At 50.1% G+C, this 12757-nt stretch overlaps 1 protein-coding gene across 1 annotated transcript in view; it reads right to left on the reverse strand.

Moving 5' to 3' along the window:
* The window catches only part of LOC146766362 (axonemal central pair apparatus protein HYDIN-like), a 76579-nt gene that overhangs the window by 47434 nt on the left and 16388 nt on the right, over nt 1-12757 (reverse strand). The window contains 6 exon segments of the mRNA XM_085589343.1: nt 2253-2473; nt 3650-3762; nt 5024-5123; nt 6237-6420; nt 9190-9394; nt 10675-10799. Coding sequence (XP_085445469.1) covers nt 2253-2473; nt 3650-3762; nt 5024-5123; nt 6237-6420; nt 9190-9394; nt 10675-10799 — 948 coding nt within the window.

Consider the following 12757-nt stretch of genomic DNA (forward strand, 5'->3'; position numbering starts at 1 on the left):
ATCTTTCCATTCCAGGAGGATTCCCACCTTCTTTGGCAGACATCTGCCTTTTAAAGCAGGACAGAGACACCAGAAAATACTGACTTTCTATGCCTTGGTTCTATTTGATCTCACAATGGCAGAATGCTACCTGAGGCACCAGCCCTGGAGTTCACACCCTGAAGAGGCTGCTGTGGCAGAACAAGAGTGAGGGATGCTTTGGATGTTCAAGTGCTCCATTGTGGAACACACAGATCCCTCACGCTGTGTCCCAGCCCAGGGAACACTCACTAAAGGAGATGTCCCCGAAGCTGAGCTCATCGAGGTCGAAGTGTAAAGTTGATCGAGTCACATTGCCCCTGCAATGGCGAGGACAGAGGAGGACATGGCTTGGTTAAAGGGAATTGCAAAGGTCCAGTGTTGTGGCTTGGGGGCATAAAACCTGGTGTCAGGGCACTGCGGGGCTCAAATCAACACACCACCATGTACTCGGCACAGGGCCCCTGTGGACAGGAGGCAGCTAAAGCCAAGTGGCCAGCAGCCAACAGCCACTGATGGGGCTTTGGGCTCAGGGCAGGCAGGAAAAGCCCCATGGTTGCTGGTGGCCCCATGAAGGACCCTGAACACACACCCAGACATTGCCCTGTGCCTCAGTTTCCCCATCTGTAAAGTGATGGACATAAAGGTGCCTCCACAAACTTCTGTAACCAGCCTTTCCAGCCACAGGTTCCCTGCTTTGCTACTTCTGAGCTGGAACTGCTGCTCCCATGGAGGAGCTTTCTCAGGAGTTTGACCCATGCAATTATTACAGACAGTTTTGAGACATGAATCCAGGGGAGCCCCAAACATCCTCTGAAAAGAGCAGCAACAGTTCTACGCAGTGGACAGATGAATCCTAGAGGAAAGGAGCAGCTTGTCAGCAGTGCACCAGCTGGCACAGACAAGAGCAATAGCTTCAACAACCAAACAAGGGTGTCCTGCATCTAGCACAGCACCTCACCTGTCCTTGACCTCAGCAGACAGACTCCAAAAGTCACCAACTGAAAATCAGCACTTGAAGCTGCACAACACTCACGAGTTTATTTCATGGCAGATGCCAATCAATGCCCACTCTGCCTTCTGGTTAAAAATCAAGGACCAGTGAACTGTGCCTCCTATTGTGTTCATAGGACTGCCACTGGCTCTGCTCTACACCTCTCAACAAGAGACACCTGCCCTTGCTCAAGGAGAAAGCTGCTTATGTAATAAAATCCCATGAGCAATTTGGGGGAGGGACAGAGGAGCATCAATTATGTGATGGTCAAAGGTTCCCTCTTGATTTCCAAAATAAAAAAGCATCACTTTTCCTCCAAAAACAAAGCTAGCATGATTGTTTCTCTACTATAGGCAGACTTACTCACCACTTTTCTCTTGCTAAGTAGTAACTTTCTTGTTCTTTTTTTTCCATCTCCCTTATCTCATTGGTATAATTGACTGCAGATTGCTTTAATTTCTTTACTGCCTTGACCCAGTGCCTCCCAAGAGCAGCAGCCCAGCTCCAAAGCTCCAGAGCAGCCAGCATCAACTCTCCTGGCTTACCCTACATGATCCTAGCAGCACATGGCTCAGGCTAGCAGGGACAAGCCCTCATGCTGCTGTGGTGCTGAGGACTGAGCTCTGCCTCCCCTGCTATCAGCCCTTCTCCCTTTTGCTGGGCCAGGATTATCTCTTGCCTTGGCACCAGCCCATGGGATGACGCCCCTGTCCTTGGCACAGTTCCTGCTGCACAGTTCCCTGTCTCCCACATCAGCCCTTTCCTGGCTGTGGAAAGGAGCTACCAGGGCACTCTCTGCACAGGAGCTGAGAGCACGGCTCGTGCCCCACAGCATGGCTGTGAGAGGTGAGGTGAGGCTGCTGCTGCTGCCCATCTGGGATGGATTATTAATAGAAGTTTTAACAACACTGCTGCTGGTGCAGAATCACCCAGGCTGGCCCACCTCCAAAGCCCTGGGGGCCTTGCTGGCTGTTCAGGGGGGACATCCCAGAGCAGCTACTGCCCAAAGCTGATCCATCCCACTGCCTGCCATAGCCCAAGGCAGAGGGAGATCCCTGCAGGGAAGATTCATTCCAGCTCCTGGGTACCACACAGGACAGGAAGCATCCTCACACTAAGGCAATGCCAGGATCAGAGCAGAGCAAAGACCTCAGGAAACGCCTTTTTTCTCTACTCAGCCCCCAAATGAGGAAGGTGGGGGATGTCCCAGATGTGCCCACCAAGCTCCCACAGTCCTTACTTGATGGTCAGGATTGCAGGCACAGGAGATCCAGCCACACTGAACCGGACTTCTTCCTCAAACCTCCCCAGCACGGTGGCACTGAAGGAGATCTGAATAGTTTGGATCTCGCCTGGTGTAATGATGCCCTCCTCAGGTGCAAACTTGAAGAAGCCCACATTTGTAGTTGAAGGAATACAGGTGAAGGGAGCATTAATAGCTCCTTGGTTAATCAGCTTCACCTGCAGCAGCAAGAAAGCAAAATGGAAATATACATGGAATCTTGCCTTTTTGTGAGAGTTGTTTTCTAATGATGCAATTAAGACCCAGAAATGGCAGAAGGTGCTATGTGCTGCTGAATGGCAGAAGTTAAAAGATACAACAGGACAAGGTCTGCCTTTAGGTTTTCATGCAAAGCTGTGGTAACTCCACATAACTGCAGTCACCCTGGGGTTATCCCATGGACACAGAGCAGTCACCTCTGGTCAGCACCACCAAGCTCATTCAGACCTGGCCCTGACAGCAACATGGGGTGACTGCAGCTGCATAGTGAATCACCACAGAGCTGCTGCTGCCCCAGCGAGCACAGCTCCAACAGTACCATCTACTCATTCACCTTTTCTCACACCATGAAAACAATACATTGATTAGGAGGCATCAGTGTCTAAATATATAGACAGCACCATCTTTTGGTAAGAAAAATCTGTGTGTCTTTGCCTTCCCCAGCCAGGCTTTTGAAAGTGTCCGGCATGAGGCAGTGCTTCATTTTCTACCTCTTTCAGTTGCTCTCTCATGATTTTTTTGTAAACTTGATACCATTGTCAGGGGAGGAAAATAGGTAGAAAAATCCTTTGCTTTATTCCCAAGAACACGTTTCTCTTTCTAGAGTCAGAAATACACTAAGGCCAAAGCGTGGTGAGGGATTGGTCAGCAAGGGGAAGAATTCCCAAGCCCTTTGCAAGGGCCAGCACTGAGCCAGGAGGCTGGATGGCTTTCCTGTGGCTTCCAGGAATGAGCAGCAGACACTTGACTGGAAGCTGTTTGCAGTGGACTGGAGCCCAAACGCAGCCAGTTTGTTCCAGCTGCTTCTCAACAGCCCAGTACAAAGGTGCCTTGTGTCTGGCACTGCCACAAAAGCCTCTGAAGGTGCAGCTGTCTGACCCGCTGTTGCTCTCATGTGCCAAGGGGTTGTTTTGCAGGAAGCCTCCCAGCTGATCCCTAAGGAAGGCTGCCCAAAAGCAGGGACTGGGGCTTCATGAGCGACTGACACACTTTTCTGACCCCGCCAGATTTGACCATTATATCAAATACTCCCTGCTCACAACTGCCCAGGTTGGCAGGAATTCCACAGCTCCACCAGCCTTGCTGCTGCCTCAGGAGCCATCAGGATCCATCCCAAGCCCTGCTGCTCACCTCACAGATGTGGGGGTTGTTGCAAGCATGTTCCCAAGGTTCCCTGAAGGACAACTGAGTTCAACCAAGGGTCCTTGGCCTTCCCCTCTGAGGTGCAGGGGCAGCCTGCTCTCACGGCCTGGGGAGAGATGTCCATTTCAGTACAATAATTCCCTCTGTTACACTGCATTTTCCAGGCTGCCTCAGGTGCTAGTCCCTGACTCTGAGCTGGATGCAACCAGCTCCTGATGCTGCAGGAGAAAATATGGACCCTTCTCTTCCCTCAGGAGATATCCCTTGGGGCTGACTTGCAATTTCTAACCCATTCCTTGGGCTAGTTTCCAATTTTAGCCACCAGTCTGCTGCGTCAAAAACGTTTCTGAAGTCCTGTAGTCATAGGCCAAGGTGTAATGAGTACAAATTGAAAGAAAGGAAATTTAGGTTATTAGATATTAGGAAGATATTAGGAATATTAGATATTAGGAAGTTAGATATTGGGAAGAAATTTTTTACTGTGTGGGTGGTGAGACACTGAAGCATATTGCCCAGGAGTGTTGTGGAGGTTCCAGCCCCGAAAGTGTTCAGAGCCAGGCTGGATGGGGCTTGGAGTGACCTGGTTTAGGGGGAGGTGTCCCTGCCCATGGCAGGGCCCTTGGGACTAGATGACCTTTAAGGTCCCTTCCATCCTTACCATACTGTGATTCTGTGGTTTCCTTCCCATGCACTTAGAGGAGCTCAGAAATCCATTCAGTGCAGGCACAAAGCTCATCAAGAGTTTGGCAATTACCAAACTACCTGGCCCAGTGGCACACAACTTTGTTGCCAAAATCCTCAACTTCTGGCACTCAGCATTGTGTTCTACTTCCACAGACTGAGCTGCAAGGTGACAATTCCCACACAGGGACAGAAGCAGGTGCTGGCCAAGGGTGCTCCTTCTACAAACACCCTGGGCTCACCCACTCTGGTCTGGTGGTGCCTGGGCAGTGGGAGCGATCCAGGGTCAGGGAGCCCATTTCTAACTCAGCTCCTACCACCTGATGATGGAGCCATGGCAAATGGACCCATCCTGGAGGTCAGTGGCCTACAGGGGCTCAGTGCCTGTTCACTAAAGCTGTTGTGCTCTGCAGCTCTTTGGCCTTTGAGGGAATGCTGGCAAAGCCATGGCAGGAAAACCTCTCCCTGCACTGCCTGGGTTGTTCTGGGATCAGTAACCCAGACACAGGATTCTGAGCCCTGGCCTTGCACAGGAGACTCCCTGGAAGCTGCAGGGCCAGTGGGGATATGCCAGCACTGCCCTGCTGGCCAGGGACTCTTCCCAGCAGTTACAGGGGAGCCCAGTGGGCTCAGGCTTGCACCGTGGCTTCACTGTGGCTGAGAGCAGCAGGGGAAAGGAGCTGTACCTGAGATGTTGCAGTAAGCCATAATTTGGTATTCCAGTGCCTCTAAGGGTTTGAAGGTCACCTTGATTTCAGCCCAACTATATGGCTGAATTTCTCCCTCCTAGAACAGAAAAGGGACAGCAAAACACTTATCTTCAAACTTCACATTTCTTGTTTTCAACCACAGTCCTGTAAGCCTTTATTTAGAGCATCAGCGATGAGTGAACAACACAAGGAAGCACTCCAAACCCAGCTCAGCACACCGCTGGAAGCTCTCAGTGCTCAGCTGATGAGCTCCCACTCTCCACAATATTCCTACTGCTCTGACACAAGCTCTTGGTCACATCATGCTGCTGTCACCTACAGTGGGATGGATGCAACTGCCACTGTGCACTGGTGGCTCTTGGCCTTAGATGGCCATAGGAGGCCAACAGAGGCCATAGGAGTAACCAAGAAGAGAACATGATCCCCCCTTCCTTGGAAATAAAAATGTTAGTTTAACTTGTTTTGAAAGAATGCAGAGGTTGGGCTTATTCTGGGGTTTACTCCAAAATGAGAAGGGATTTTGCACTGTGCAGACACCAGGCATTCATCATCTCTCACAATGCCAGTACTCAGAATCAGGGCTCGGGTTGGTGGGAGGACTTGGCAGTTTGCTTGCACAAACAGAAAAGGAAAAGGTTTTCTGTCCCTGTGTGCAAGAGAACTCAAAAGGCCCATTTCAACCTTCCACCCTTGTGTCCATGCTCTCAGATGACACTGGAAGGGACACTCAGAAATACTGCACGACATGGGGATGGGAATTGGCATGTCTATAATTAACCTTGGGCTGAATTTGGCCTCCAGCGAACCATTGCAAGCTTGAGGTCAGTATGTGAACTGGCAGAGCTGCAACAGCCTCTGCTGAGCCCCACGCACCACGTGTCGGGGGAGCCCCTGCCTACAAGAACTGCTCCCTGTGGACACTGCAATGACAGCACAGAGCACCCTTGAGCTCGAGCCCTGGCAGCAGAGCTCGGCTCTGTCAGGCTCCCAGCCCTGCCTTGAGCCTGCAGGGCAGAAATGCTTCCAGCAGGGAGCTCTGCAGCCGCACCAGAAACTTGATGTCCTCCTTCTCAGCACACCCAGCCAGCTGAGGATCTGCTGAGGGGCCAGGGATAGGGTGTGTGGGAGAAAGAAGAGGAAAACGGGGAGGAGGAAGAGGAGGAAAATGAGGTTCTCAGCTATCACTTACCAATGGCTCAATGCAAAAAATGGCACTGGAGAACAGCATGGGGTCTTCTTGTATCTTTGCCATCTCCTCTTGGACCACACTCCTCATGAGGGAAGTATGATCTTTACAAGAGCCCTTCTCCATTTTTCTCTCCTCCATGAAGTTTTCCAGGCACACCGCTTTTCGGCGCCTGAGCAAGTACTGCCTGCAGCCACAGGGAGAGAAAAGGCCAGCAGATCATTTAATAAGCCACGTATTTGCAGAGAGAAGTGTGAGTGCAGGAGGGAAAGCACTTGGGGAGGAGCAGCAGCAGCTCCCCAGCAAGGGCTGACCCCAAGCCATGGGGGTCCCACATGGATCAGAGGAGAACTTGCTGTTCACTGGCACAGCAGGTCGTTTTACTCCACACTTGCGAGCTCAGGAGAGGTTTCCAAAGCCAGTATCCCTCAAGAGAACCTCCTGGCTCAAAGCCTCTGCCACAGCTGAGGGAGAATCCAGCAGCCACCTCAGTTAGCTTTTCCTACCACTGAGCTGCCTGGGGGAGGCAGATCAAAATCATGGAGCAGGACTTCCCTCAGAAGGGGAGGTGAAGCTGGGCTGCAGCTACATGTTACCAGCATCACTCTTTGTTTCTGCCATTTTGGACCTGCCCTATTCCCTACTCTGCTTTCACAAGAGCATCCCAGAGCACTTCCAAAGGAAATGGATGAATTCAGGCACCTCATCCCTTCAGTGACAGTCAAGGTTTTAGATGCAATATGCATGAAAACAGAGGCTCTGAAAGGGGAAGGGACTTTGTTGTGCAGGAGGAAACAGCAAACTCCTGGAGAGGCCTTTTCATGATCCAGAGCTGTTTGGGTCCCATCCCAGTGCATGCTAGTAGAATGTCCTGAGAGGGAAAGGGTCCTGCACTATCTCCTCTCATAAAAAGTCCTCTCTGCTCTGAGATCTCAAAAGCTTCTCTGACAGCAGGACAGTGGCCCTGGAGCTAAAACCATCCCTAAGACCAGAAGTAAGGAAGAACAAAATGTCCTGGTGGCACTCTAGGACACAAACTGGCATGAAAACACATGTAATTGGAACAAACCCCACAGAACCAAAGCCAAGTTGAAGTTTACTCTGGGTAAACATAGTTGCTTCTGAGGGGAGAGTGGCTCACCTGGGGTCCAGGCTGAGGCAGGCAAGTGGGAAAAACATGAAAATAACAGCCCAGGGAAGTAGCCAGAGAAGGATTTTCTTTTAACATGCAGAGCTTGTATGGAAATCAGACACTAAGGAGATAGAGAAGGAGGAAAGGAGATCGAGAACAGAGGAAAACCAAGAAGCCCAGGGCACCAAAGGACCCTCTCGCCAGCCATTCAAGCAGGCGAGGGTCAATCTCCTGGTCCATTGCAGGCAAAGTGAAATAGCTCCGGGGAGTGCGAGCAACCTGGCCTGCAGCAACCAGGGGCTTGCCACGGCAGTTTTGGCACAGCGTTTTTTCAGCTTTGGCGTGGCTGAGCAGAAAGAGTGCAGCCACCCACCCTCCTTGTGTAGTGGGTTGTGTCTTTTAGCTGGTTTTGAGGTGCTTGCCTTTTTTTTCCCCCTTTTTTCTTTCTTCTTCCTGCCTTTTTTTTTTCTCCAGAAACGGCTTACAAACGATGGAAAGTCATTGCTGCTGCTGCTGCTGCCAGCAGGAATGTACTAACTCATACTGAACCCCCCAAGAAGGACGCAGCTGTCCAGGCCCCTGGCTGCAGGGAGGTCTGAGCCTGGTACTGATATCAGAGAACAGTGTGAAAGACACCTGTGTGTGGTGTCAGCAGGAGAACGATCTGCTCTGTCCAGTGTCAGAACTTAAGAAGTGGAAAGGCTGAGGAGCATCAGGAAGAGCGAAACAGAAATAAACTGGTGGAGTTACACCTGTCCAATCCTGAGAGAAGCTCAGCAGAAGTCCTGCCCTTCTTGTGATCAGGCAAGAGGAGACCTAAGAGAAAGTGGGGAATGGAAATGGGTCTCTACTGGGGAGGTAATAAAATTCTGTCCTGATGCCCATCACCTTCCCAGGTGCCCTGAGAGAATAGGTATGAGGCCCTGGCTCTCGAGTGTCTGGCAGATGACACTAAAGAAAAAATTCTGTCTGGAGAGTCTCCCAGTTGCACTTGTCTGTCAGACACATCACAGCCTGAAGTATTAAGAAGAAGGGTAGTGGTAGTAGGTGACTCCCTTCTAAGGGGAGCTGAGGGCCCTGCAGATCAACTGGATCCATTCCACAGGGCAGCGTGCTGCCTCCCTGGGGTCCAGGTACTGGATATCACCAGGAGATTCCCTAATGACTAAATGAACTTCATCTGTTCACCATACAGTGACTGTGAAAGAATAGAGTTCTCAATATTCAGTGAAATAAGGACAGGCATCAACAAAACTTCCACTCTGGACTTCTGGAGGGCAGATTCAGCCTGTTCAAGAGATGGATTTGGAGAGTACCTTGGGAAACAGCCCTTAAAAACAAAGGGGTCCAGGATGGATGGATGGACTTCAAGAAAGAAGTCTTGAAGGCACAGGAACAAACTGTCCCTGTGTGCTGAAAGATGAGCTGATGGGGAAGACAACCAGCCTGGATGGGCATGGAGCTTCTAAGGGAACAAAAGAGGGTGCATCACCTTTGAAAAGAGGGGCTGGCAACTCAGGAAGTGTTTAAGGATATTGCTGTGTCATGTAGGAAGAAGATTAGAGAGGCAAAAGCCCAATTAGAACCTGAGGAAATCCAGTCATTGCAATCAACCTTTCCTTCCCAAAATGCCATCCTTGGCTGGAGTATAAATGGAACTGGAATGCTCAGTGCTGAGCTCCAGAAGCCCAGGGACACACACCCTAGGGCCAGGGATGGTTTACTTGGCCTAAACCATTCAAAAACACCAACACCCCCCTGCGGCCACACGCCAGTTTCAGTCTTGGGCCATGTCTCTCACTGAAATGCATCTTTCAAACCAACCTCCTCTTCTCTTCGTTCTCGTATTCCTCAGTAGGCAAAGTCTTCCACTGGAAGTGGGCTGTGATGTTACTCCTGTTTTCAATTAACACGGTTGTGTGGTTTGACATGCCAATGAAAGTCTTGCCAACGTCCACGGAATTTGTGCTCAATCCAATCTTGAGATCTACAGCTTGTCCATGGAGGTTTGTCTGGATACTTTCTTCACCTGGAACAAAGCAAAGGAGTCTTTGCTCAGCTTCCTGGCTGCCAGAAAGAAGGAACAGAGCAAACCACAGGCCGCAGAAGAAGGTGTCACAGCTTTTAGCTGAATGAGCAGTTCTGTGGATCAGTACGTTTAGCACATCCTGACAGCTCTGGGTGTACAGAGTGAGGATGTCCTGGGCACCTCCTTAAACTCTTTGCTGGTCAGCAATAAGGGATCCAAGGGATCAGGAGAGACACGAGTCTCATGGGATGCTCAGGGGAGACCCTGGGCAGGCCAGGACTGAACAGGGCTCCTCAGCATCACCTGAAGGACTTTGATGCAGAAATCCTGGTGATCTGAGTGGGTCATCGGAGCACACGGACCAATCTCACTGTGTACATACTGTCACCTAGGGGCCAAATCTCTACAAACACACTGAGAAATAAATGCACCTGGGGGCATGTGGGCAGCAAAAGGAGGCCCAGAGGAACCAATGAAGTGACAGCCCACAGCAGGAGGGGACACAGGTGAGGAAACAAGCAGCCCAGCTCTGTAATATGACAAACCACTACAAAATGAACACCATGAAAATCATTATCATCTCCCTGTCCAAACCCACAGCCACATCAGTCTTGAAATATTTTATATTGTTCTGATCTCAAAAACCAAGCTGGAGCATTGCAAATTGAATAAAAAAGGGACAAGGGAAAGATTAGTAAGTACAGAGCAGCTTCTGTATGATCACTGAATGGGATTCCTCAGTCTAGAAATCAAATGGGAGATAGATGTGAGAGGTTTGCAACAGCATGAATGGCCTAGGAAATGGAGATGAGGAAAAATCTGTCTTGATTTGTCACCAATCAGGAACTTGAGGGCTTGAAAATGTTATTAGACAAAAACTACATATATATGTAGAGGGTGACAAGAAAAAGGGTCTGTGACATGCCAGTGGAGAAGAAGCACCATATGGGACAGAGGTGTGCAAGCAACACATTGTTATGGGAGAGAGTCTGATGGAAACCTCACACCTCACATTGCCCAGGAATAAAATAAAACTTCACCCAGGCATAACCACATGACAGGGGAGAATTAGGGATCCTCCTTCTTCCACTCAGCAACTCCCAAAAACCCCTGTTAGAGGGGATCCACTTTGTCAACTCCCTAAACACCAAGGAGTTCTCAGTTTTCTCTGGGGCAAAGCTGAACAGGGGAGGGACCTCTAGAGGCAATGGAGGGGGATGGGACAACAGGGAGTGATGGTGCAGAACTGTCCCATGCCCCGTGCAGGGCCCAGCACTCACCTGTGTTGCAGCACACTACCAGGGACCCGGAATGGTCACCAGTCTTCAGCGGGTGAAATCTCACTGTCACCTGCATGCTGTCACCAGCGCCCAGAATTCCTGTGGTTGGAACCACGGAGAAAGGACTGCAACACAGAGGGATCAGGACTGGGGGCACACCTGGGGATGAGATTCCTTCTGCAGTGCAGCTCACTTCAGTTCACTTGGGCAAGCAGGGAGAAAACCAACCACAGTCAGCAGAAAACAGACAGAAAAGACTGAATCAGAAACAGCCACTGACCCACCTCTAAGAAGATCCAGCCCTCACAAGATCCTGTGGGATAAAATTACTTCATGACCCCCATACTCAGCCCTCTGCAATGAGACTCAAGGGTCCGACTGCCAACAATCCCATCATGGTTTGTGAAAAGCACAGAGAGGGTTCAGAACTATCTGCATGCACAACTTGACACTGACTGCCTCAGGAATTTCTCTTTACCTGCTGCCTATAAACCTCATCTCAAGAGATGCAAATGTTAAGGCACTACCTGTCCTCTGAGATTACAGCCTAGGAATCAGACAGGGAGAGGGAACTTCTCCTTGAAGACCAAGGAATAATTACTGCTCAATTTGCAGTGTGGTTCTTTGGTTTATTTTACCTTGAAAATGTGCTGATTTAGCCTGAAAAGGGCACATTTTATCAGCATTTCGATGAAAGCTGTGCTAAGAAAAGGAGCAATCAAAGCTCTGAAAGAGTGCAAATGCAGATTAGAGCAACACAGTGACATGGAAACCCAAAAGGAGGATGCCATTTGCAGACTGAAGGATCTAATCCCAGCTAAATGAATCACCATTAGCAGCAGCACATCAAGGAAATGGAACAGGAAGTTTTGGTGTATTTACCAGCAGTGCAGTCTGGCACTCTGGGTTGTCATGCATGCTGGTAACTGTTTGCTTGGCCCAGCAAAGAAACTCTGTGCTATGTGTTGGTGCACTTTGGATTTAACAGGAGCAATTAGGATTGGTCACCAGGTAAACAGCTCTTGCCTGACAAACACAGGACTCCATGCTTTGATGCTCAGGGAGAGCTCAGGGGAAATGTGCTTCTGCCCAGCAGCTGCTGGGCTTTGTGCTCTTCTACAGCCCCACTGATAAAACAAAAGTTCCAGGCCTTGGGGCTTTGCTGGTGGCCAATCTGTCACTTAAAATGTGCGTTCTGGGGAGTTGGGTGATGAATGCATCACACACAAAAACAAAAGGAACATCTGGCAAACTGAACTTCATGTCAGTAGTGACAGCTGATGAACTTTGCTTCAGGTTCTGCTCATTAAGGATCTATTGCTGCAATGATGGGCCTGACCTATTCCCATTACCACTAGTGAGAACATCACTACTGGCTGATGGGGAAGCCTTGGGCCAGCAATGTTTATGTGCTGGATGTGAGACTTTGGAGGGAAGGGAGGAAAGACAAGGCCCCACCCTCCCTAAAGCCAGACCAGTGTACGTGCTCCTGCATCTGCCCCAGGGGTGATGCCAGGACTGCTGCAGGTCTCTGCTGGGGCTTGGGGCGATCAGTGCCTGGTGTGGGCAAGGCACGGGATTTTTTCCTATTCTTTTGCCAGGAATTTCACCAGAACAGAGAAGCTGCCAGTTAAGGGAATCCCTGGCCACACTCCAGCACTACATTCCATTCCATTCCATGCCATTCCCTTCCCACTGCTGCCACATGTTACATGCTCGTGTCCTCAGATGGCAGGATGGGAATAACACTCCGAGGGGTGACTTCAGGGGTTGCCTGAGAAAGAAGGTGTCTTCTTATTTTCAAATTATCAGGAGAAGAGTATCCAGCCAAGTTCAGGATTCAGTTTCAGGACTGAAAAACTGAGTGCAAATCAGCCTCTGCATCTCCTACATCCCACCCTGGGCTGTACCCAGCAGACTCCTCTGTTACTGCTGTAGCAGTCATCTCTCACACAGACATGGCTCCCCAAGACCCAAGGACACAAGCTCTACAGCTAAACTTAACTTCTCTGAATTTCAGCCAACATCATTAAGCTGTTCCCCGAGCCCACAGATAGAAGAGCTGTGAAGAAGACATCCCTGA

This window comes from Lonchura striata, chromosome 11 (genome assembly GCF_050655825.1).
Source record: "Lonchura striata isolate lonStrDom1 chromosome 11, ASM5065582v1, whole genome shotgun sequence".
Lineage (NCBI taxonomy): Eukaryota > Metazoa > Chordata > Aves > Passeriformes > Estrildidae > Lonchura > Lonchura striata.